At 34.7% G+C, this 22,349-nt stretch overlaps 1 protein-coding gene, 1 long non-coding RNA gene and 1 other non-coding gene across 4 annotated transcripts; 2 read left to right on the forward strand and 1 right to left on the reverse strand.

Moving 5' to 3' along the window:
• Positions 1–2,334: 2,334 nt before the first annotated feature.
• Positions 2,335–4,775, reverse strand: LOC108819236 (protein NRT1/ PTR FAMILY 5.15). 2 transcript variants are annotated; one of them, XM_018592237.2, is made up of 4 exons: positions 4,509–4,775; positions 4,215–4,432; positions 3,517–4,004; positions 2,335–3,272 (listed from the first exon to the last, which is right to left on the reverse strand). In XM_018592237.2, exons 1-4 carry the CDS (start codon positions 4,630–4,632, stop codon positions 2,465–2,467), a joined length of 1,638 nt encoding a protein of 545 aa, XP_018447739.1. In that variant the 5' UTR covers positions 4,633–4,775; the 3' UTR covers positions 2,335–2,464. The 2 variants fall into 2 exon arrangements, with proteins under 2 accessions (XP_018447739.1, XP_018447740.1); XM_018592238.2 differs by having other exon boundaries at positions 3,517–3,886; positions 4,509–4,688.
• Positions 4,776–10,876: 6,101 nt separating this feature from the next.
• On the forward strand, positions 10,877–12,174 carry LOC130498718 (uncharacterized). Its single transcript, XR_008937644.1, has 3 exons — positions 10,877–11,042; positions 11,128–11,461; positions 11,547–12,174. It is a non-coding gene; the product is annotated as an uncharacterized LOC130498718 (long non-coding RNA).
• Positions 12,175–17,016: 4,842 nt separating this feature from the next.
• TRNAL-UAA (transfer RNA leucine (anticodon UAA)) lies at positions 17,017–17,099 on the forward strand. Its single transcript has one exon. It is a non-coding gene; the product is annotated as a tRNA-Leu (tRNA).
• The last annotated feature ends 5,250 nt before the right edge of the window (positions 17,100–22,349 follow it).

The raw sequence follows: 22,349 nt of genomic DNA on the forward strand, positions 1-22,349 counted from the left end.
GGTCCAGTGATCGACAGTTCTTCTCCGGCGGTGAGACTCAAGGTGGTGGAAGCGGCTGGTTTCTCCAATACGTGTCCTGCCTTGGTGTTGAGGTTTTCAACACGTGTAGCGGAGCGGCTTATTTCCCAGACGTGGTGTGCAGTCCCCTAGATTAGGGTTTGTGGTCTCTTGGGCTTAGGGCCCATATGTTTTAGTTTCGCTTTTGTTTTACGTTTTATGTGTTGGGTTCTTGTAAGTTGTTTTGGGCTTCCTTGTAGACTGCCCTTTTAATAAAATTTAAATAGATGGAAAAAAAAAAAAAGTCTTTCATAATGACATGTTGTGTGTCAAAATATGAAGGGGTATAACAAAAGTGATTTTCTTTTACATAAAACTTGTACGTATTTATATACTCAAATATATAAAAATCTATGTACTTATTATAAGATCACAACCAGCTACTATAAAAATATATATAACAAAACAATATAACTATAAAAAGAGTCAACGTGATTTCACTTGATGCCAAGATGTTGACCAAATCAAATTCTACGATCCAATCTGCTAACATGGAGATCATTTGATTGTGTTTACGCAATTTTTTTTATGGATGAGTGTTTCACGAGCTATAGTTTAGTCGACAATCATTTGAGTAATCATTACAGATTAACGTGCAGTGTTCAATCATGACTTTGGAGGTTATCGTCTTATCGATGCCTTCGTTTAAATCCAAGATCCACACACAGTCTATTTTTACTTTTTGTTTTTAAGATTTGAGATCTTGCTAAAAAATACGCACCGCTTGGCTAATGGCTATCGACCTTTTTTTCCGTTGCAATGATCGAAGATGTTAAATCTTCGTGGAAAACATAACTTTATAAAATTACGGAATCTCACAAATCCCTAATGGATTTACTTTAGTGAAATTTTGTTTATATTTTAAGCTATTGTTGTGTTTTTGCTTTAGTTGATACTAACCATATATACACACTAAAGTTCTATTAAAATATTATCTTTGATATGATCACGTACCAGCTAGTACGGTGTGATATACGTTGTGTGTGGCTGAATCACTTAGAAATTAGATACTTCGTTCCATTGTGGAAGTACGATATATTTGATGTTGTTCATTACGGTAACAGTATACAGTTTCTTATTCGGCAAACAATTGCATTTAATATACAGTTTTCTCATGTTCTCATAGCTTGTTATTGTCGGTTGATCATGTGATGCAAAACAACTCGAAAAGAACGCTTAACTAAGAGTCCATGTCCTTTAGGCGTCTCTGAGTTCTACACTGTAAATGTTTGGATTACAACAAATGTAACTTGTTGTTGTATTTGTATCTTTTCTCATAGTTCTGGCGCTGTCAACATTTATTTACTTGTCGTCTATATTTTGGTGGATCGAGTGGTACGAAACAGCTCCAACGAACGTGCCATTTGAAAAGCCACATGCTTTAGACATCAATTCGACTTTCACGTTTTCATGACATTTCTATTTTATGTATAATTATAAGATATTGTTGTGGCTTCGTGTTCTAGGTTGTATAGTCCACGACGATTTTATGTAACATCCCGAATTGTGATATGTGAAAAGACTTAAGAGAATTGATTTGTCTACTTATGTCATCAAAGTTGACTTACCTTTTCCGTCATACATCCGTTTAGAATTCCAGAGTTAAGCGTGCTTAGGCTGGAGTAGTGAAAGGATGGTTGACCTATCAGAAAGTGATTCGCGTTACCGTATAAGTGAGGCCAAAGCACGGGAAAAGGTCGGGTGGTGATTGTAGAGTCAGTAAACAATGATTTAGTCTTGGAAAATTAACGGACAGACCGTCAGATATGATGGGCCCACGGACCGAGAGAGCAGACGTGGATGGCCCAGTAGCCGTGAACGGATCGAGGCGTTACAATTTATTATTTTTATTTTATGTAGTAGACTTATAGGTCATTAGTTTTTTTTTCTTTCTAAAATTATACTTATATAGGTCATTAGTTATCGTGTATTTTTCCTAAATATCTCAAATCTGAATCTATAACTTTAAGATTTTACCGTTTTTCTTATTTTTCCTTATATGTGCTTATGTTTTGTACATTATTTGATATATGACCCTGCCTGTAACACGTTTTCAGTTCCTTGTAGCAAATCTTTATAGCTGGATAAGGTGTGTTGGCAGCATATGAATCGCACAAAACACGTAACTAGAGATATTGGTAGTAAATGATATTTATACATATTTACAACAAAATGGACCGGACCCTTTGTAGTTTCAAGCATTAAAGCAGCAACGAGATTGATAGATACGTTTTTGTATGCACTTCCACGTCATATCTTTAACTTACAATTGGTTAATGAGATGATCTTTTTTAATACAATGAAGAGTGATTTTGACACGGAAAAAAATATAGAATTATAAAACATTAACTTACAAGGTTGGAAAACACCAATATGATAATAAAGTCAACACAAGTTGACTTTATAATTATTGGACTTGGTCTACCCGACGATAAACATACGACCTGGAAATGAACACGAAGGCAAAGAAAGCAATGGCCGTGGATGCGGCTAGTAACCAGTAAAAATAATCAATATGAGCTCGGTTTAAGTTGTTGTTGAACCAGCTGTGTCCACCATATCTCCCTGTAGCCCAATCAACAACAATGATGAAAAGACCGCTCAAGAAGTTCGAAAGACCCAACGAACTCAAAGAAAAAGCAAGACCGATACTTCTGAGCTCTGTCGGGACCTGGTCGTAGAAGAACTCTTGTGCACCTACCAGACCAAACACTTCGATCATCCCGACCAACATATACTGAGGGACGAACCACCATATAGACATTGGAATGGTTACGTCCGGTTTGTCAATGAGCCCGTGCTCCTCAGCGATCCTCAACCGTTTGGCTTCCACCAATGCTGCGAGAACCATGTTGAAGCACGTTAGCACCATTCCTGTTCCTATTCTCTGGAGCATCGTGATCCCATTAGGCTTTTTTGTAATCTTTCTGGCTATAGGCAAGAACACATGCTCGTAGATCGGAACCGAGATGAGAACTGATATAGACACTAGTGACAAAAAAGAAGCTGGAGGGATCTCCAAGCTCGGCAAGATTCTTCTGTCCACGGTGACACCTTGCTTGGTGAAGAGAGTAGAGTATTGAGCGTAAGGAATCATGCTCATCATCGATGTGATCCATATCGGAATAAGCATTATCAAACCTTTAGCGTCTTCCACGTCCATATTACTACATGGCTCTACACCTTCTCCTGAGAGCATCGCTTTTCCAAGGAATCTTGTCACACACAAAAAAAAAAAGTTAAATAAAGTCGAACACTAAGCAAAAAGACAAATAATCAAAACCGGCACAATCTAATGAAACATTGGTTTTGGTTTTGAACCTATTTTTTGGAGATAATATATATTATACCCTCATTTAATTTTTTTTGTCAAAATCCTTATTAAATGTTTATTGTCTCCAAATATTAGAACTGATTCTGCAAATGATATAAAGAAAACTTGAGATATGTGCAACTTACTCGAGCTGACCAGAATGCTTCAAACTCCCCAGTTTACGGTTCTTGAATGCCACGACGAAAACTCTACCGATCCTTACAAAACCGTTGTTGTTCTTGTCACGATTTCCCTTTGGATATCTGTAAGTTTTTCTCCCGAGAAAGAAGATAGCAAGAGCCATAACCATGAACAAACAAGGTACCCCAAATCCAAGCGCCCAGTTAACGTTGCTTTGTATATACACCACCACAAGAATCGATATGACTATTCCCCCGGATAAACACAAGAACCACCAGTTGAAAAACGATCCTCTAGCTATTCTCTCTTTAGGATGGTCCGAGTCAAACTGGTCCGCACCAAACGCTTGAACACACGGCTTGTGACCTCCTTGTGCTATGGCCACAAGATACAGAGAGCAAAAGAAAAGTACGTTCATCAAGAAAGAAGGTTTATGATTCTCAGACGATCCCACAAGGGTTAGGATAGCCGACAAGGTCAGTAGTCCAAGCCCCTGTAATAATTTCATCCGGTTTAGTTATTATTATTTTTTTGTAATTTGTTAATGAATGAATGAAATCTAACATTAGTTTTTAGAAAAATAATGAACTAATATGTAAAAAGTTAGTACTAATTCAATTATTGTCAATTGATTTTAAAGTGGAATCTCGTGATAAACTAACCGTACCTACTAGTGGAGAAAGGAGAAGACGAAGGTACCAACCAGTATGTAAATGAGGGAAGATCCAAGAATTGTCCGGTAACGACCGAGATAAGCGTCTGCTACGAAAGCTCCAATAATAGGAAGCGTCGAGGCTGTTCCGGCCCACGTGTTCACGTTCACGGCGGCGTTCGCCGTCGATTGTCCGAGCTGTTCGGTCAGGTAAGTGATCATATTGCATGCGATTCCAACGTAAGCAAATCTCTCTGCAACTTCCACACCTGATGAAACATCCATGATCAAGATTTAGCAACCAGAAAAACAAAACACTAGTTAATCATAGTTTACTGTTTTCACCTATTATGAGAGAGGCGGATCTCCATCCTCCGGTGGAAGATCTCCCGGCGGGGTTTCCACGGTGGTCGACGGAGTCGTGAACTAAATCTTGTAGAAGTGCAACTTCTTCCTCCGGTATCGACATTTCTCGCCAAACTGAGATTGGGAACTACGTTAAAACTTAAAACTGAATTTGAGCTTTATTTTTTTCTCTTACTCGCAATTTTTTTTATCTTTTTTCTTTAGATGAGATGTAGCAGACAGATATAAGAGATGTAGCAGTCAGATATAAATATAGAGAGAGTGAATAAATCATTGTTACCATTAATTAGTAGTAAGACATATTGTGACTATTATCCCTTTGTTAAGAAATCACCATAATTTTTTTATGAACCAGTTTTCCACGAGCTGTACTTTGGTCGTCTGTATTATTTGGTTAATCCAAACCGAGTCACATGCACTATTTTGTTTATTTTTTTATCTTTGACAGCAGTTTATATCAGGTATTTCTGATTCGTTAGTTTATTTCAATGTATTAGTTAGTTGTCTGTATTATTTAATTAATCCAAAACGAATAACGTGTAGTGTTCATGTTATTATATCAGCTATTTTTGCTCCTCATTCAAAAAGTCAAGTTTTAGAGGTTGTGTAAATTCAAGACCAGTCGTACAGAGGTTATGTAAATTCAAGACCAGTCGTACACCCTGGAAGAATGGAAGCGTAAAGCAACCACGTATCTCAAACTTTTGTTAGATTATCTTTCGTTTAAATGTTCAAATTTTAGTCTATGTAATATATTTTCAAAATTAACCTTCAACAATACACACATGAACCATATCTGGTGTGGCATAGCGTCTCAAATGTCACCAAAGAACATGAATCAAATATGTTTCAATTCAAATTTATCCATCTATATATTGTCGTCAGGTGATAGAGATATTTAATTCTCCTTATAAACAACTCGGTTTGAATGATTCCCTGATTATCAAAAAAAAAAAAAACACACATCAAGGTTTTCTTTCACAAAAGGAGACAAATGGGTAAAAGTAAGTTTGATTAAATTGACAGCGGAACTTATTTATTTTCTTTTTTTTTTGTCATATTCGTGAGGTCGAACGTTCGCTCTCTCAAAAAAATCTTTTGTAAATGTCTTAAAAAAAACTTATTGATTTTCTATACATAGATATTACTCGCTGGTAGTACAAGCAAGAGTAGGGTGGATTTTCGCGATCCACCAGACCAGATTCCTTAGCTGTATTGAGTTGGAACTGTCAAGGTTTGGGAGGTGACCTGACAGTTCCAAGAGTCCGTGAGATGAGGTCTGTTCATGCTCCGGACATAATGTACTTTATGGAAACTAAGAACTCAGATGCTTTTGTTCTTGCTAATATTGAAACAATTGAGTACAAGCACCACTTCTTAATTTCACCCTCCGGACTTAGCGGAGGACTTGCTCTATTTTGGAGAAATGAAGTCAACCTCACAGTCCTGTCCTCCACAAAAAACTACATTGATACAAGAGTGATCCACAAGGCGAAGGAGTTCTTCCTTACTTTCATTTATGGTATACCGCAACAGGAGCATAGAGCCGCCTTCTGGGAAGAGATATCGAAGCTAGGCCTGGGAAGGGACTCGGCCTGGGTCCTAACGGGGGACTTCAATGACATCTTGGATAACTCTGAAAAGGAGGGAGGTCCGCAACGCTGTGAAGGATCCTTTATCCCATTCAGAAGCTTTGTATCATCGAATGGATTATGGGATGTGAAACACACGGGAGATGAACTCTCCTGGAGCGGAAAGCGTCACACACATGACATCAAATCGAGACTGGATAGGACTCTAGCCAATCTGGCTTGGGCGGAAATGTATCCAGCCAGTTCCTGCAATTACCTCCGCTTTGAGGGATCGGACCACCGTCCACTGCTAACCTACCTTGATGCAAAGAAGATAAAAAAGAAGAGACCATTCCGATATGATCGGAGGCTCAACGATAATGAAGAGGCCAGGAAGATCATAGAAGAAGCGTGGAGGAAAGGATCAGAAGAAGCAGTTGAGACCAAGATCTCACGGTGTCGACAGGAGATTATAAAATGGTCCAAAATCCAAAAGGAACTCTGTACAAAGGCTATGCTCTTCAATCAAAAGGAACTGGAGAGAGAACTATCAGCAGATGCTCCGGACCCGAGCAAAGTCCAGGCACTAACGGAAGCTTTGAGCAAGGCTTACAAGGATGAAGAGTTATTCTGGAGACAGCGAAGCAGGATACTTTGGCTACAAGGAGGAGACCGTAACAGTGCCTTCTTCCATGCTGTTACAAAAGTGAGGAAAGCCAGAAACACCATAACAACAATCGAGAATGCAGAAGGAGCACCGGTGTATGAAGAAGAGGACGTAGGCAAGGTCTTTGAGCGGTTCTACCAAAAATTGTTTTCCTCAAAGGGAGGTACAGACTTCAGTACAGTGGAGGAAACAATCTCAAGAGGAGTAACGGAGGAAATGAATGACGACCTCTGCAGCATCCCTGAAATGGAGGAAGTGCGAATTGCATTATTCTCTATTGATGGAGGCAAGGCACCGGGAGTTGATGGATTTTCTGCTAGCTTTTACCAGACTTTCTGGAATCTGTTGGGGTCAGATATCTACCGAGACATTCGGACATTCTTTGTCACAGGAAGAATGCTCCCTCATATAAACGAGACTCATGTTTGTTTGATCCCGAAGACAGAGGCACCTAAGACAGCGGCGGAATATAGGCCAATTGCTCTCTGCACCGTGCGTTACAAGATCATTGCAAAATTGCTCACCCGCAGAATTCAACAGTTCTTACCAGCCCTGATCTCGAAGCATCAAACAGCATTCGTACCTGGAAGAGCCATCTCAGATAACGTCCTGATCACTCACGAGACCCTACACTATCTGAAGACATCGGGGGCAGTTAAAAGATGCTCTATGGTCATCAAAACCGACATGAGCAAGGCGTACGACAGAATCGAGTGGGGCTTTTTGGAGCAGGTTCTGAGCAGAATGGGGTTTCGAGATATCTGCATAGGATGGATCATGGAATGTGTTACAACGGTTACTTATTCCTTCCTCATAAACGGCGCTCCTCAAGGTAGAACGGTTCCAGCAAGGGGGCTTAGGCAAGGAGACCCACTCTCGCCCTATCTTTTCATCCTATGTACAGAGGTTCTGTCAGGCTTATGCAGAATAGCACAAGTAAATGGCAGACTCCCTGGTCTCCAAGTGGCGCAGCGAAGCCCTCACATCAACCATCTCCTCTTCGCTGACGATACCATGATTTTCTGCAAAACAAATGAAAAGAACTGCCGAGCATTGAGGGAGATTTTGAAGAGATACGAAGGAAGCTCGGGCCAGTGCATCAATCAGGATAAGTCCACCATTACTTTCTCTTCCAAAACACCAGAAGTCATCAAAGACAGAGTTAGTGCTTCGCTGGGCATAACCAAGGAAGGGGGCATGGGAAAGTACTTGGGCCTGCCTGAAACTTTTGGAAGAAGTAAAAAAGATGTCTTCACTGGTATGGTTGATAAGATAAGACAAAGATCACAGTCATGGACTACTCGGTTTCTTTCAGGGGCAGGAAAGCATGTAATGCTACAATCGGTGCTCACAGCCCTACCCACCTACTCTATGTCAAGCTTCAAAATCCCAAGTTCTCTCTGTAAAAGAATCCAGTCCATCTTAACTCGTTTTTGGTGGGATAGCTCACCGGATGTACACAAGATTGCTTGGGTAGCTTGGAGTACAATGGCTCAACCAAAATGCAAGGGAGGACTGGGATTCAAGAATTTTGAAGAGTACAATGACTCGCTTTTGGCAAAGTTAGGCTGGAGGATCTTACATGACTCAAAGTCCCTGCTCTCTAAAGTTCTAAAAGGAAAATATTTTCCTGATTGCTCCTTCTTGGAGAGTTGTGATAAATCAGGTTCTTCTCATGGCTGGTCAAGTGTAATGGCGGGTAAAAGGGTCCTGGAAAAGGGACTGGGCTACATTATTGGTAATGGAGAGAGCATAAAGGTCTGGGAGGATCCTTGGCTCTCACACTCCACGCCAGAAGCACCAATAGGCCCTGCGACCTTTGCAAATCATAATATGCGGGTGGCGGACCTGTTAATCCCAAACTCAAATGACTGGGACCTGGAGAAAATCCGTCTTCATATGCCTCATTATGAGGAAAAAATTCGACTTCTTATCCCATGCTCCACGAAGCAAGAGGATAGACAAGTTTGGTTACCTGAGCCTTCAGGAATTTACACAGCAAAATCAGGATATAAAAAGATCAGAGAAGAGGAGCTTGAGGCAGCACAAGACCAGTTTGAATGGAAGAAATTGGTGTGGAACCTACAGGTACCACCAAAGATCCAGCACTTCTTATGGAGGGTACTACATAATGCAATTCCAGTGGGCTCTCTGCTTGCAATACGGGGAATACAGTCAGCACTTAACTGCAAAAGATGTGGAGAGTTGGAAACCATATCACACCTTTTCACCTCATGTCCTTTTGCAGTTCAGTTCTGGACTAAAGTCCCTCTTACCTCTCAAATCGTTGCTCAGGGACCGGTGGATGATTTCTCAAGATGGTACTCTACTCAGGCTCTAAGGACTGCGCTTCCCCCGCTAGGAGTTACTGTCTCTCCACTTGTCCCTTGGCTCTTGTGGAATCTTTGGATTGCAAGAAATAAGCTTGTTTTTGAAGGAAAGATTTTTCAGGTGGATGATATCATCTCAAAAGCATCTGCAGAAGCTAGAGCTTGGGAGAACGCGAATGCAGGGAAAAAGCTGGCGCGGAAGAAGCTTAACCCAGTAAGAGTATCAACCCCTCACCCTTTCTCTTGTTGGATTGATGGGGCTTGGCAGGAATCTACAAGAGCAGGAGGCATGGGTTGGATCATTAAAAATGAAGAAGATGCAGTCCTCTGTCGTGGTTCCTCAAATAGGACACATGTGGAATCAGCACTTGTTGCAGAAGCACTAGCTTTGAGAGATGCCCTTAAGCAAGCAAATGATCTGCAGCTTCAAAGTCTCCATATTTCCTCGGACTCACAGGTCCTTATATCTACCCTGCGTGAAGGGCGGGATTTGAATGAGATTGCAGGTGTCCTTACTGACATTAGGAACCTTGCCACTCTCTTCTGTCCATTATCTTTCTCTTTTGTACCTCGGTTAGAAAACATTCAGGCAGACTCTTTGGCTAAGGCCAGCCTTGCTAGGTTGGCTTTGTAATCTGGATGTAAGTAGGATTGGTATATTTAATGAAGTTTATGTTTGACAAAAAAAAAAAGATATTACTCGCTGGTATTTGGATCTGAATCTGAATTCATAAAAATAACTAAAAATAAAAGATATTTTTAAAATACTAAAAATATTACATAAACTAAATATTTATACAAGATTTATAAATATATATATAATTTATAAAACTATAATCTAACATTATAAAACTAATTTTATGCATAAATATTAATATATGAAATATAATTATTAATAACATTTGAAAATTTTATATATTTTTAAAATACATATCTAGTTCCAGATATCTGGATTAAAAATCAAAGTATCCGAATCCGGACTCAGTTGTGATGGATCCGAGATTTTACTATTCGAATTCGGACACCCTGAACATCCTATTTTTAGATCGGATCTAGAATGAATTTCGGATCGAATCCGGATCCCGGATAATAAATCATAGACTTACACCATAACACATATTTACTTTTTATTTATTTAAATAGATTAAAGATATCACTAAAAGTTTATATTGCTGGTATTTTTTCTTTACGTAACCACTTTAAATTCAACTAGACCATGACCCGCGCGCCCGCGCGGGTGTTTGTTTCGGTTTAAAATTTAACATAAGATTTTTTATAGGTTATGTATTTGAGATATTAGATACTACTCTGCTATTATAAGGTGATGTTAAATGTTTAAATGATGATATAAGTTTGTTATATATATTTAAATTGTTGAATATATGTTTGTTAATCATATATTTTGTCAACGGTTTTTAGTTAATTTTGTATTGAATAAAAAAAATGATTTGATATGTTTTGCATGGATAATTTTGTAAACATATTTATAAATGCATATGTTCATATTAAACTATTATAAATATTTATTTATAAATAAATAAAGTTGACATACTTTATGTATATTATAAAATACGAATTTATAGGGTTTTATAATATTTTAATTTTTACTAATATAGATAAAAACATTTATATACTGACATCAATTTATATTATTTATAAATGGGCTTTGGCAATGTTTGTGAAATTATTAATCTGTAAGCACTTAATTTTGTAGCCCAAATGACACTCAAAAATTGACTAAGGCCCAAATAAATCTAATAACCACTTTACGCAGGAAAAAAAACTGTTATACGATGGAAAAAAAAAGTCGATCATTGAAAGAAGAGTCTAGGTTTCGATGTTCCCAATTTGGCGAGTTCAAAGGGGACTGAGAAGTTGATTCGAGTTCTGTAGATATCATTTGGATTTAGAAGATGAAACGCACAGATTAATCAAGACAATCAAGGTAACAATTACTCTCTGAACTCTGTTTAAACATCTCGTTCTCTACTCTGTATTGATATTAACAATTGGTGTTTTATTTAGAACAGGTTAATTGTTCGGTTGATGAATCGTGAAATGAAGACGTAAAAGAAGAAAAAGTAGACATGGAAACATCCATTGAAGAAACACTCAATAGTCTCAGTTGATGTGTATTTTCGATGGTTCTGTTTTTATGTTCGAGAGAGAGAGATAAGAGCAGATCCAGCTACAAAAGGGCTCGGAAACAGACGTGAAAAGAAAAAGAAGCTAAGAAGATCTCAGCCTTACCAGCGAAGGGGTTACAGACCGATTTGGCGAGTTAGAGGGAGAAGTTCACTCGACTTCTGGAGATATCATTTGGATGTAGAAGATGGAACGCACGGATTAATCAACACAATCAAGGTACCAATAACTCTGTATATTCTGTTTAAACATCTGGTTCTATATTCTGTTTTGATATTACTAATACGTTTTTTGTTTACAACAGGTTAATAGTTTGGTTGATGAATCATTAAATGAAGACATAGAAGAAGAAAAAGTAGACATGGATACATCAATTGAAGAAAGACACATTCTCTCAGTGCAGATTCATCACTACGAATGGTTCGGTTTTTGTGTTCGAGAGAGAGATAAGAGGAGATCCAGCTACAAAAGGGCGAAGAAACAGATGTCAGCATAAAAAAGATAAGTCATCTTTTCATCATATTTGTAAATTTCATTTGAGTAAATTATTGGTTGAAATAAGTATTATAGAAACTTGTATTGATCATCAAGTTAGATTGCTCACTGTTATTTTAAAAAGAGAGACTTGTTGAAGTTTGTTTTGTTACCTTTAGTAGATTGCAGTTGTTAAAAAGCATGTATCTCATTTAGGTTGATGTATAGTTGTCACTGTTCTAGCACCACAAAAAAACCTGTTATGTACATATGCTATTAAGTCAAAGGGTAATTGATATTAGTACGTAATACATGGAAGGTGTAATTTTTTTTATTTACTATAACAGAATATATGATGTGCAGGTAATCGTGAGATCAGTTATTTGATTCTTGAACTGGGCAATGAAGTGGAGAACATATCATTTGAAAGGCAGTTTCAAGGTTAGTAATTTGATGATGACGCTTATTTTCTTATTGTGGTAGGTTGATAGACAAAGTTATTTCTTTTATTTTAACTTGATATCCCGATTCATAAATAGTCGAGCTTTCGTTTGGATGATTGTGTTATCACCTACTAAATTATAGTTAAAGAAGTTTAAAATAATAAAAAAACAATTGAAACTGTTTGTTTATTGTTCTGCAAAACACAAAAATAAGTAGAAGAGCAAGTTTAGTTTTGATGGTGAATCGAGAAAAATACAATATGCATGTCTTGTTTGCAAAGCTCTGCATCCTGCATTCGCAAATAAGTAAACAAAATTACTAATCTATGTATATTTATATCATAAAATAGATAGATGACAACTGAAAAGATAAATTTACCTAGTCACTGATATTTGTCCAGGTTATCGAAAACCTCTTTGAAGACAACATTTGTAGTTTTCTTTTGAGGTTTACCATCTTTGTCGAGAGCCAGAATTTTAAGTCCTTTTTTAGAAGTGACCCTAGACACAGCCACATAGAGTTGTCCGTGTGAAAACACAGGTCTTGGTAAATAAATACCAACCTCTGATAGGGATTGTCCTTGGCTTTTGTTTATTGTAATAGCAAAAGCCACTGCCAGCGGCAACTGCCTTCTGCGCATCTTAAAAGGAAGTCGAGTATCTGATGGTTCGATCAACAATCTAGGAATGTAGACTAATTTTCCAACCTTTTCTCCAGTTATGATCCTAGCTTGAATCATAAAGTCCATGAGTTGAGTTATCTGTAGTCTCGTGCCGTTCATTAACCCATTATGTGGCTGAATGTTTCGCAGAACCATGACTGGACAACCAATCTTCAGTCTAAGACTATGATTCGGTAAACCAGAGACCTTAATAGTGTTAAGAAAATCAGCTCCTAATGCTTCATTGTTGACTGAACCCTTATCTCTTGGGTCTATACTATCAGCACTGTAGTAAATCTTCTCCTCACCTGAAATTGAAACTCAATCATTACTACTTTATTTATTTTACATAAACAAATGCAAAAATAATACTTAAAATAAATATTTACCATCCAGCCGATCCAGCATGTAGTCATTAATAATATTGACATCTTCATTAGTCGGACATAAGATAGCTCTCTCTTGAAAAAACTTTGCCTCTTTCTTTTCATGTAGAGAAGCAGTATCGCCATAAACGGCTGTGCTGATTGCTTCTATCGGATCTTTGGAGTCTGAAATAAGAAATTCTGATGGAATATCTATCTCCGCTTCACCATCATTAGGCTCTGAAAGTTTACCATCCCCAATTTTTAATATCCAATCCGAAAAATTCCTAAGATCCGCAGCATCTTCTGGTGACAAACCATCTGATAACAAACGCATGTTCTTGGTGAGCTTCAAAACTTTGCAGTGCTCCCAAAGATATGACTTATTCAGAGAAGCTAAGACGATCTCAGCCCTACCAGCTCTATTTATAACAGGAAGAACCTGCCTAAAGTCACCCCCAAAGACAATTACCTTTCCACCAAAAGGCTGTCTCGCATGCTTCCCAACTATATCAGAAAAGGTCCTATCCAACGCTTCAAAACAATGTTTCCCCATCATCGGCGCTTCGTCCCATATAATGAGTGATGATTCTCTGATCAAATTAGCTTGATCACTTCCAGGCTCTATAGTACACGATGAAAACTCGTCTGGATTTAATGGAATACCAAATCTTGAATGAGCAGTCCTACCACCAGGTAGTAATAAAGAAGCAATGCCACTTGATGCGCAGTTTATCACAATATCTCCTCGACATCTAATAGCCGCAGAAAGTAACTTCCAAAGAAAAGTTTTCCCAGTTCCACCAAATCCATAAAGAAAAAACATTCCACCGTTCCTTTCGTCCACAGCAGCAAGGATCTGATCATAAATTTCCTTTTGCTCATCTGTCATTTTCGGAATATCTCTGTCAAGAGTCTCTTGCAATGTTTCTCGAGAATAACTTCGCTCATCCACTACATATATGTAGAAAACAACCAATGTATAAGCAACTATAGATATAAGATTTAATAAATATGTTTATTAAATCTTACTTCTCTTTGAACTGTAATGCTTCCTCCATAGTTGGATCAAAATAAACAATGGATGCATCAAAAGCATTTGTGATTTGCACCTCACCTATTAAAATAAAATTTCTGTAAAAACTGATTTTGGAAAAAATAGAATATAATAATATGAAAACGCATTTAAAATAATACCTCTGTAAAAACTGATTTTAGCAAACCTGATCAAACAGATCAGTGGTTCCTCACGTTCAAGATAAGCCTCCAATTGCTCTGCATATTTCCCCCATAAACAACATGCAAGGTCCTTACCACTAAAAAGGAATAGCTATTAGCGCAAGAAAAAGGAAAAAATGTGAACTGAAACCTAAAACACAATAACAAAACTTACTTTTCATCAACCAAACGAAATTGAACTTTCTTCCGGTCCTGTCCTTTCACCTGGACGATTTGAACTGGTTGAAGGCTTACAATTTTCCCCATAACATCTATAAGAAAATAAAAATTAATATACAGAACAACATTAAATACCAGAAACTGAAATATAGTTATATGAAACATTGACATATAGGTATTACCAATAAGCAAGTGGGTCTTTAAGGTTCCATCGATGATGTCCGCATATCTAGCAAGAGATAGGAAGATGCTATCCTGAACGATGTCAGAATTCGTTATCACAGTTTCGTCACTGATTGTCATCTTGTATGGATGGGTTGTTGGCCGATACTGGCCTGACGCTTGTGAGACGCTAAACGTTGTGAGAACACGCCATTTTCCTAGAGGTAGCTTTCGCTGGACGCTCAAAACGTTATTCCTTTTGCACGTAGCACTTATCTTTTCACCCTACAAAATAAGCACAAAATAATGTAAGCAATGCATATCATTCAACAATAAAGTAATGATTAATTGCATTATGAAACTTACACTGTCATCGGTCAGAACCATTTGAAGAGTCTCACCACCAAAACCAGTGTTTTGCATCCACGAATGTAGCAATTTTACTTGACATCGCCACTTAGTCTTAAATGGTTTCAAGTCTTTGATGGGGGTGAGACTTGCGTTGTTAGACATGTTTTGTATTTTTTTAGCTTGGAACTCGAATGTTGTTATTCAACATATAACAAAGGTTATATATAGCTACATAGGTGATCTACCAAAGAGAATAAAATCTAAACTAATTATTATAAAACTTGATGAGCACGTCCGGTAGGTAAGGAATATAGTTAATATTAGAAGATTTTTTAAAGATTTTTATGGTAACAATATTGATTTCTTTAATTAGACATGTTTAATTGTATCGATATTTAGGGTAGATTACACGCAATCAAACCTATATTACCGTGATTGGGAAGTATTTTCATAAATATGATAAATGTGAGACCTTAGATATAGGAGATTTTTATGGTAAGTATATAAGATATTTAAAGATCTAAAGAATATGTAGTTGATTTGTTTACAATTTTCGAAATTTAGTTTGAATTGATGGCGAAAATCTAGATTTTAAGTTTGGAAATAGTTAGTTATCATCTTTGTAGGAAAATATCTTTGTAATCTTAATTGATAGGCGATAGTTAATTTATTTAATAAATAAGGTAACCAAATGATTTCTAATCTCTATTGTCAATTATTAAACGGACTGTTTTTTGATGCAGGTATATTATTCAATAAAAAAAGTCAGGTACAGTATTATATCTTTAAAAATTATTCAATAAAAAAAGTCAGGTACAGTATTATATCTTTAAAAAACATTTGTTACAATATAAGTCAACAGTTGTTATAAGTTTGTCGTCACTTGAAATTTTGTTATTTGTCCAATTTGATAGTTATAGATGGTCATATGAAATATTTATAAGACCCCAATTTTATGGTTATAGATTACAGCTGGTTAAAGATAATTAGATATGGTTAGATGAATAAAACTATAGATATAAGAATGGAAATTAAAAAAATCGTGGCCCATTAAAGTCAAAAAACAAAAACGGAATGGGCTGTTATATGCAGTGAACTTTACGAAAATATTGGTAGATAACTAAAGAAATCTATTTAATAAAAAGGAGTGGCATTCTGCCGTAAATACTGTGAAGAAGTGAGGGTTAATACCCATTTGTACTTCACTTTTAATAGGATAGATTATTGGCTTAAAACAGTAAAACATCACCATTCTCATTGGATACGAGATGGGAAAAAGCCTGATTAATATGTGAAAAGCTTTCTCGCTTGGGGCACTGGAAAGACTGGCTGACAAAACAGAACTACCACGAGATGGGACTACGAACTCAACTAATATCTTTTGGTTAGCCAAACAGTACCACACTGATATATACTCACTATGTGTCCTCAAGTGGTTGATTTCAAACAATGTTGTTCTTGGTTTTGGGGTGTATATTGTAGTACAACTGCTTTGAAACGTGTAAATTATCACACTTGCAATGTCCTTTTCGTAAATGGTGTTTTAGAGAATATTAAGATACCAAAGACCACCTCCTCCATATATATCATGTATGGACTCTAATCTCGTCCAGAATTTTCACCAGGAAACTCTTTCTTGCTAAAACCTTGTTTCTCTCTAAACTAGCTGATTGTAAGTTCATGAGAGACTCACTTACGCAGAAGATTACACAGTCACTATCCAGGATGAGTGATTACATATGTAGCAGCATTTGGACAAGGATTCTCTCTTAGAAAATTGCAAGTATTGTTTATATTATCAAATGACTGAATCGATCATATACAATTGAATACGTTTCTCTAGATTTTCTTGTTTTTTTTGTTCCACTTTAACATAACTTAAGATACTAAATATACCGAGTATGTAGATCATACGATCAGCAGGTTTGCCCGAGTGGTTAAGGGGGAAGACTTAAGTTCTTCTGCACATAAGTGCGCGTGGGTTCGAACCCCACAGCCTGCATTTGTTTATGGATCTAAGCAGCATTTTAAGATGGGCCACAGATCAGCCCATATCTTTAAAGCAATAATTTTGATCTAAGCAGCATTTTAGATGGGCCACCGATCAGCCCATATCTGTAAAGACAATAAATTTGAGTTGCCCTACCTATTTTTTTTTCTGTCAGCTCCCTACCAAAATATATTTTGCAGATGTATTGTTGTCCCAAAAGACGGGCACACTAAGATTTCTTATCTTTGATAGACCATGGTTGTTATTTTTTCAAACATCTCTCAGTGAAATTTATTGAAAATTACTTTTGTGGCAATGAAACAATAGAAAAACCTTAGTTGACAAAAAAATAAAACAATAGAAAAACCTTATTTTTAATAGAGAGGGTATCAATAATAAGGTCTTTGAGCCTATTTCTTTAACAAACTAGTAACATGCAGAAGAAACTTGGCTGTTAAACCTAGTAACTTGGCTAACTTTGATTGGAAAAACAGATGATAAAACAATATAAGTATGCAAAAAAATAATTAGTAACTCTACAGAAATTGTATATTTTTATTAAACTATTTAATAGAACGATTGGTAAAACAGTATGGATATACTATTTCAAATTATTATAAATTTAGTATATAATATATTTATTTATATTGAATGTATTTATATATTAATATATAAAATTAAGAAAGATATATAATTATTATTTTAATAATAATACAAATTATGTTTATATCAAAAATATTTTTTAAAAAAATAAATATTAGAATATTTCACATTAAAAATAATTAAATTTATAATTAACTAATAGTATATTTTAAATGAAAAATAATACTTTAAAAATACTTTTACTGTAAATTTTATTTTTGTAAAATTTATTTAAAAATATAAGTTTTAATTTCTGGATATAAAATATTTTTATGATAGTATTAAATAAAATAAAGAAATTAATTATATATTTTTCTTAATTTTATCATTATAAATAAAAAACTATACTAAAATCTTTATATGAGAACATTGACCAAAAAACATTTCGAGAGCATTAGAATTTGGTAAATATTTTTTTAACAAATGTTGATTGAAAATGTAGAACATAATTTTTATGCTAATATTCTATCATCATTATGTAAAAATCAATTTAGAAAAGAGCTGTAAAGAAAGATCAGCCTCCAAATTTTTTTTTTCATGGCATGAAATAATTTATGAACAAATGCTTATTGAAAATACTTGTAACGAAAAGTATTATTCATTTCCTTACAAAGATGAGCTGCAGTGTCTGGTAATTGACCACGTTAGGTGATGATAAGTGACAATCTTTGTTTTTATTTTTTCTTTGCATCTCTTGCATTTTAGTTAGCTTTCTGACTGTTGTATACTAGCACGACCGGTGAGACTTCATACTTATCTCGATATCATCTCTCCAGCTCAATAGATGTTGTTTATGATTGTTAACAGATTTTAATAATATTACTATAAGTTACAGCCTTGGCTCTCATGACTTATAAAGGTTGATTACAATCCTTAGTTATAAAGCTTTGACAGCAAGCTCTTGTAGTTAAGACCTTTTTTTTTCTTGTGGCTAAGACTATTTCCAATCCACTTTTGTTTTCATCTTTATATAATTTTTATAAAATAAAACATCTCTATTATAGAAGTGTATTTGATACAATATAATAGAATTCTTTTTTATTTATAAGAAAAATATAGAAATATGCTATTTTCACTTTTAAATATAGAAACAAAAAGTAATATTCTTCTATATTTTCTTTTCAAATAAAAGAATTATATTACAGTACATTGGACCAAATTCACTCTAAATCTTTATTTTAGAATACAACTTCCTGAAGCACCATTCACATTTCTTCTATAAATTTCTTTTCTTAACTTTAATTTTCCCACTTGAAATTGAATATTTGACGGTGGGTCGGTGGCCTATTGGAAAATGTTGAATAGTTTACACTGGAGCCTAATTGCAGGCAGGTCGCGTGTTAACTGTTAAGGGCGATATGCCGTATAGTGTTTATATGTAAAGAATAAGTATAAATGATGGTTTTAGTACTAAGATATATTATTTCTTATACTTGTATTTACTTCTACTTCAGTTTATGTGTAAGCTAGCTTTTAGAAATTTTATTCAACGTCAATTATTTTTAAGATATAGGTTTTTGAAAAAATAAGTTTTTCTTTTGTTGTTGCTCATAATTGAACTACTGAGATGAGAGACCAAAACATATAAACTTAGTCTACTTTTCATTGGAATTCGCACTTGAGATCTGTAAACTCACTTCATCTGAATGGTTTTGTTGATATTCTAATAGAACATACACGTTATACTGTATATAATTCTCCTCAGTTTTCACGATGATAACTCTTTTCTAAGCAACTTGTTTCCTCTCGAAACGTAATAAAGTCCTAGAGCGAGTCACATGATATATCTAGCTGCGTTTTGATATAAGAAAAACCTAGTCTTTTCAAAGCTGCAATAATGGACTTATAGACTTCGACCGAGAAAATCAAACTCGTGTTTTGATTAGAATTACTTTATTTTACATTTTCCAAATCCAAAAGTAAATGAATAAGCTAAAACATTTTGAAAAGGTGTTTCAACCCACAAATCAAATCCATTTCATTAGATAGAAGAACTCTAGCTGAAGGCAGACAAAAGTTATTTGAAGTTTGAGCCGTCCAAATACATTTGGTTTTGTTGCGGTTTACTTGTATCGTAAATTCAAAGCCAAAATCTAATTAAATAAAAATACTAAAGATTCTTAGTTTTACCTTTTACGAATGGGTTACTCTTTACTGACGTTAACTCAATCTTCGTATACATGATATTTCCATAATATTAAGTTAGGAGACCACCTATTTGTATCGTCCAGACTGCCCACGGTTAATGAACCATTCATGTCCGCTTTTTCGGTCTCTGGATCCCATCCCATTCTAACAATCGGTCCGTTAATATTTACGAAACCCTAAAATCATTGTTTACAGAATCTACAGTCACCATATTAATTTTCCACGTATTTTTCCTCATTCACATGGTATTATAAATTACATTCTGATATATCATTCATCATTTCACTAATCTAACTCAAGCATTTTTAACTTTAGAATTCTAAATGAATGTATGACAGAAAAGATAAATCAATTTTGATAACATAAATAGTCAAATCAGTTTTTTTTAAAACATTTTTCATATATCACAACTCTGGATATTACACTATTATTTTCACATTACATGAAATAACATTAATCGTTTCGTGTATTATATTGTCAACTTATGAGATATATGAGCTCCAAATATTTGTTATTGAGGAGCTCAAATATATTGTGTATTCATTTCTTCAACGCTCTTTGAATAATTCAAACTTCTGTACAAATGAAAAAATATATATTGAATTTATTTTCTAAAAAAGTATTTCTCTATATAAAGTCATAAGGGCATTTTCAATGGAACACAAAAACTTACTCTATAATTCACTCTAAAATAGAGTAACTCTATTATAGAGTTGGATTTGATCCAATGGTTCACTCTATAATAGAGTTACTCTATAAATAGAGTGAATTATAGAGTAATGTTACTCTATAATTCACTCTATTTATAGAGTAACTCTATTATAGAGTGAACCATTGGAGCAAATCCAACTCTATAATAGAGTTACTCTATTTTAGAGTGAATTATAGAGTAAGTTTTTGTGTTCCATTGGAGATGGTCTAATGATCGACCGTATAAGAAGGGTTATATTAATCACCAAAACTAACTCGATATGGTCTTCCATTTGAAATCTTTCACGTGATTCGAATTTTATATGTTAAACTACAAACTGCATCTTTCAGAAAAAAAAAACTGTATTCTTGCGTTGGTATCCGAATGAGATACAAATAAGTGGAATAAATAAATTGTATATGTTTATTTAAGTGTATAAAGTGTATATGCTTATTCAAAGAATCTGTAACAGAAGTGGATGTTCTGTATTCATTGACATCCCACAATCCAGGGTTCAAATCCTCATTATCACCTTTCTCCACACGATATATTAATCTTAACTAATTAAGAAGACAAAAATTAGGTAACTACGTGGTAAGTATTTATCAACTGATAAAATATTGTTATTAGCGAACAGCGTTTTACAAGACTGTATCCGGCAGTGATTTGTCCATTAGTCTTATTTTATTTAACTATTTTACAGATGAATATCTGGACAGATATATTTGGCAGTTGTATTGACTTCATAGATATTTGGCAAATTTTTGGTCAAAAAAGAAGATATATTTTTCTCAAAAAAAAAAAGAAGATATTTGGCAAATCTATCGACTTCGTTGACCTCGATGCATGCAAGTTAATTGTCTACGGGTCTTTTGGGTTACATTTTATAGTGGTGTTATTTAACTCTTAACTAGATCTTGAACCGTGCGACCGTACAGATATTAATTTTCAGTTTTTATTTATTTATACTAAATAGTATATTTGTAATATTTGATCGTTTTATATTGACTAAGTTAGGAGTGGATATTTGCATATCCACTCGAATTCGGTTAAAATATATCCGGATTTGAGATTTTGAATTTAAAGATTCTAACTCTATTCAGGTATTTATAAACTTCGGTTCCGGTTTTATTCGGATTGTTAAGGATTTGATAACCCGTTTAAATTATCTTTAATTTTTTTAAATTTATATATCTTTAAATTATTTGAGTAATGTAAGCCAAAGTACCTAAATTAAAAATTTAAAATAGGTTTAGGTTGAATATTTGGATGAAGAATAAATATATATTTTAAGTATTTTGGTGTTTTGATTATTGTTTATCTACTTTAGATGTTTACTTTCGACTATTTTTTATATTTCAAATATTTTAAACAACTTAAAATAACTTATATCTTGGATATTAACTCGAAAAATAGCTAACATATTGTAGTATATAAATATGATTTAAATACATTCGAATATCTGAAATATTTCGTTCAGATAAGGTTTGGTTATGGTTCTCTAGATACCAAAATGGTAAATCCGTTTGGATAGTATCTAGTTTCGGTTCAAATTTGATAATATTATTTTCGTTCAGATTTGTTAAACGAAGAGTTGATATTATAATTTTCATGAATTGTTTGTCTAACAAAAATGTATTTTTTTAATTTGACATTGATTTAATTGAAAAGTTAATAAAGTATATTTAATTCAAATTTAATTTTAGAAAACACATTAATGTAAGTGGAAAAGATAAAGCATTAAAATAAGAAGTGTTATTTAATTGTGTATTTAATTCAAA

The sequence above is a fragment of the Raphanus sativus genome, chromosome 8 (genome assembly GCF_000801105.2).
Source record: "Raphanus sativus cultivar WK10039 chromosome 8, ASM80110v3, whole genome shotgun sequence".
NCBI classification, from domain to species: Eukaryota; Viridiplantae; Streptophyta; class Magnoliopsida; order Brassicales; family Brassicaceae; genus Raphanus; species Raphanus sativus.

What these genes read in the sequence shown, in the direction of transcription:
- LOC108819236 (XM_018592237.2), bottom strand. Translation starts at nt 4,632, where the DNA reads ATGTCGATACCGGAGGAAGAAGTTGCACTTCTACAAGATTTAGTTCAC. An exon ending in CTTCCCTCATTTACATACTG is followed by an intron (nt 4,005 to 4,214) that starts GTTGGTACCTTC and finishes AAATTATTACAG; the next exon opens with GGGCTTGGACTACTGACCTT. An exon ending in AAGCATTCTGGTCAGCTCGA is followed by an intron (nt 3,273 to 3,516) that starts GTAAGTTGCACA and finishes GTGTGTGACAAG; the next exon opens with ATTCCTTGGAAAAGCGATGC.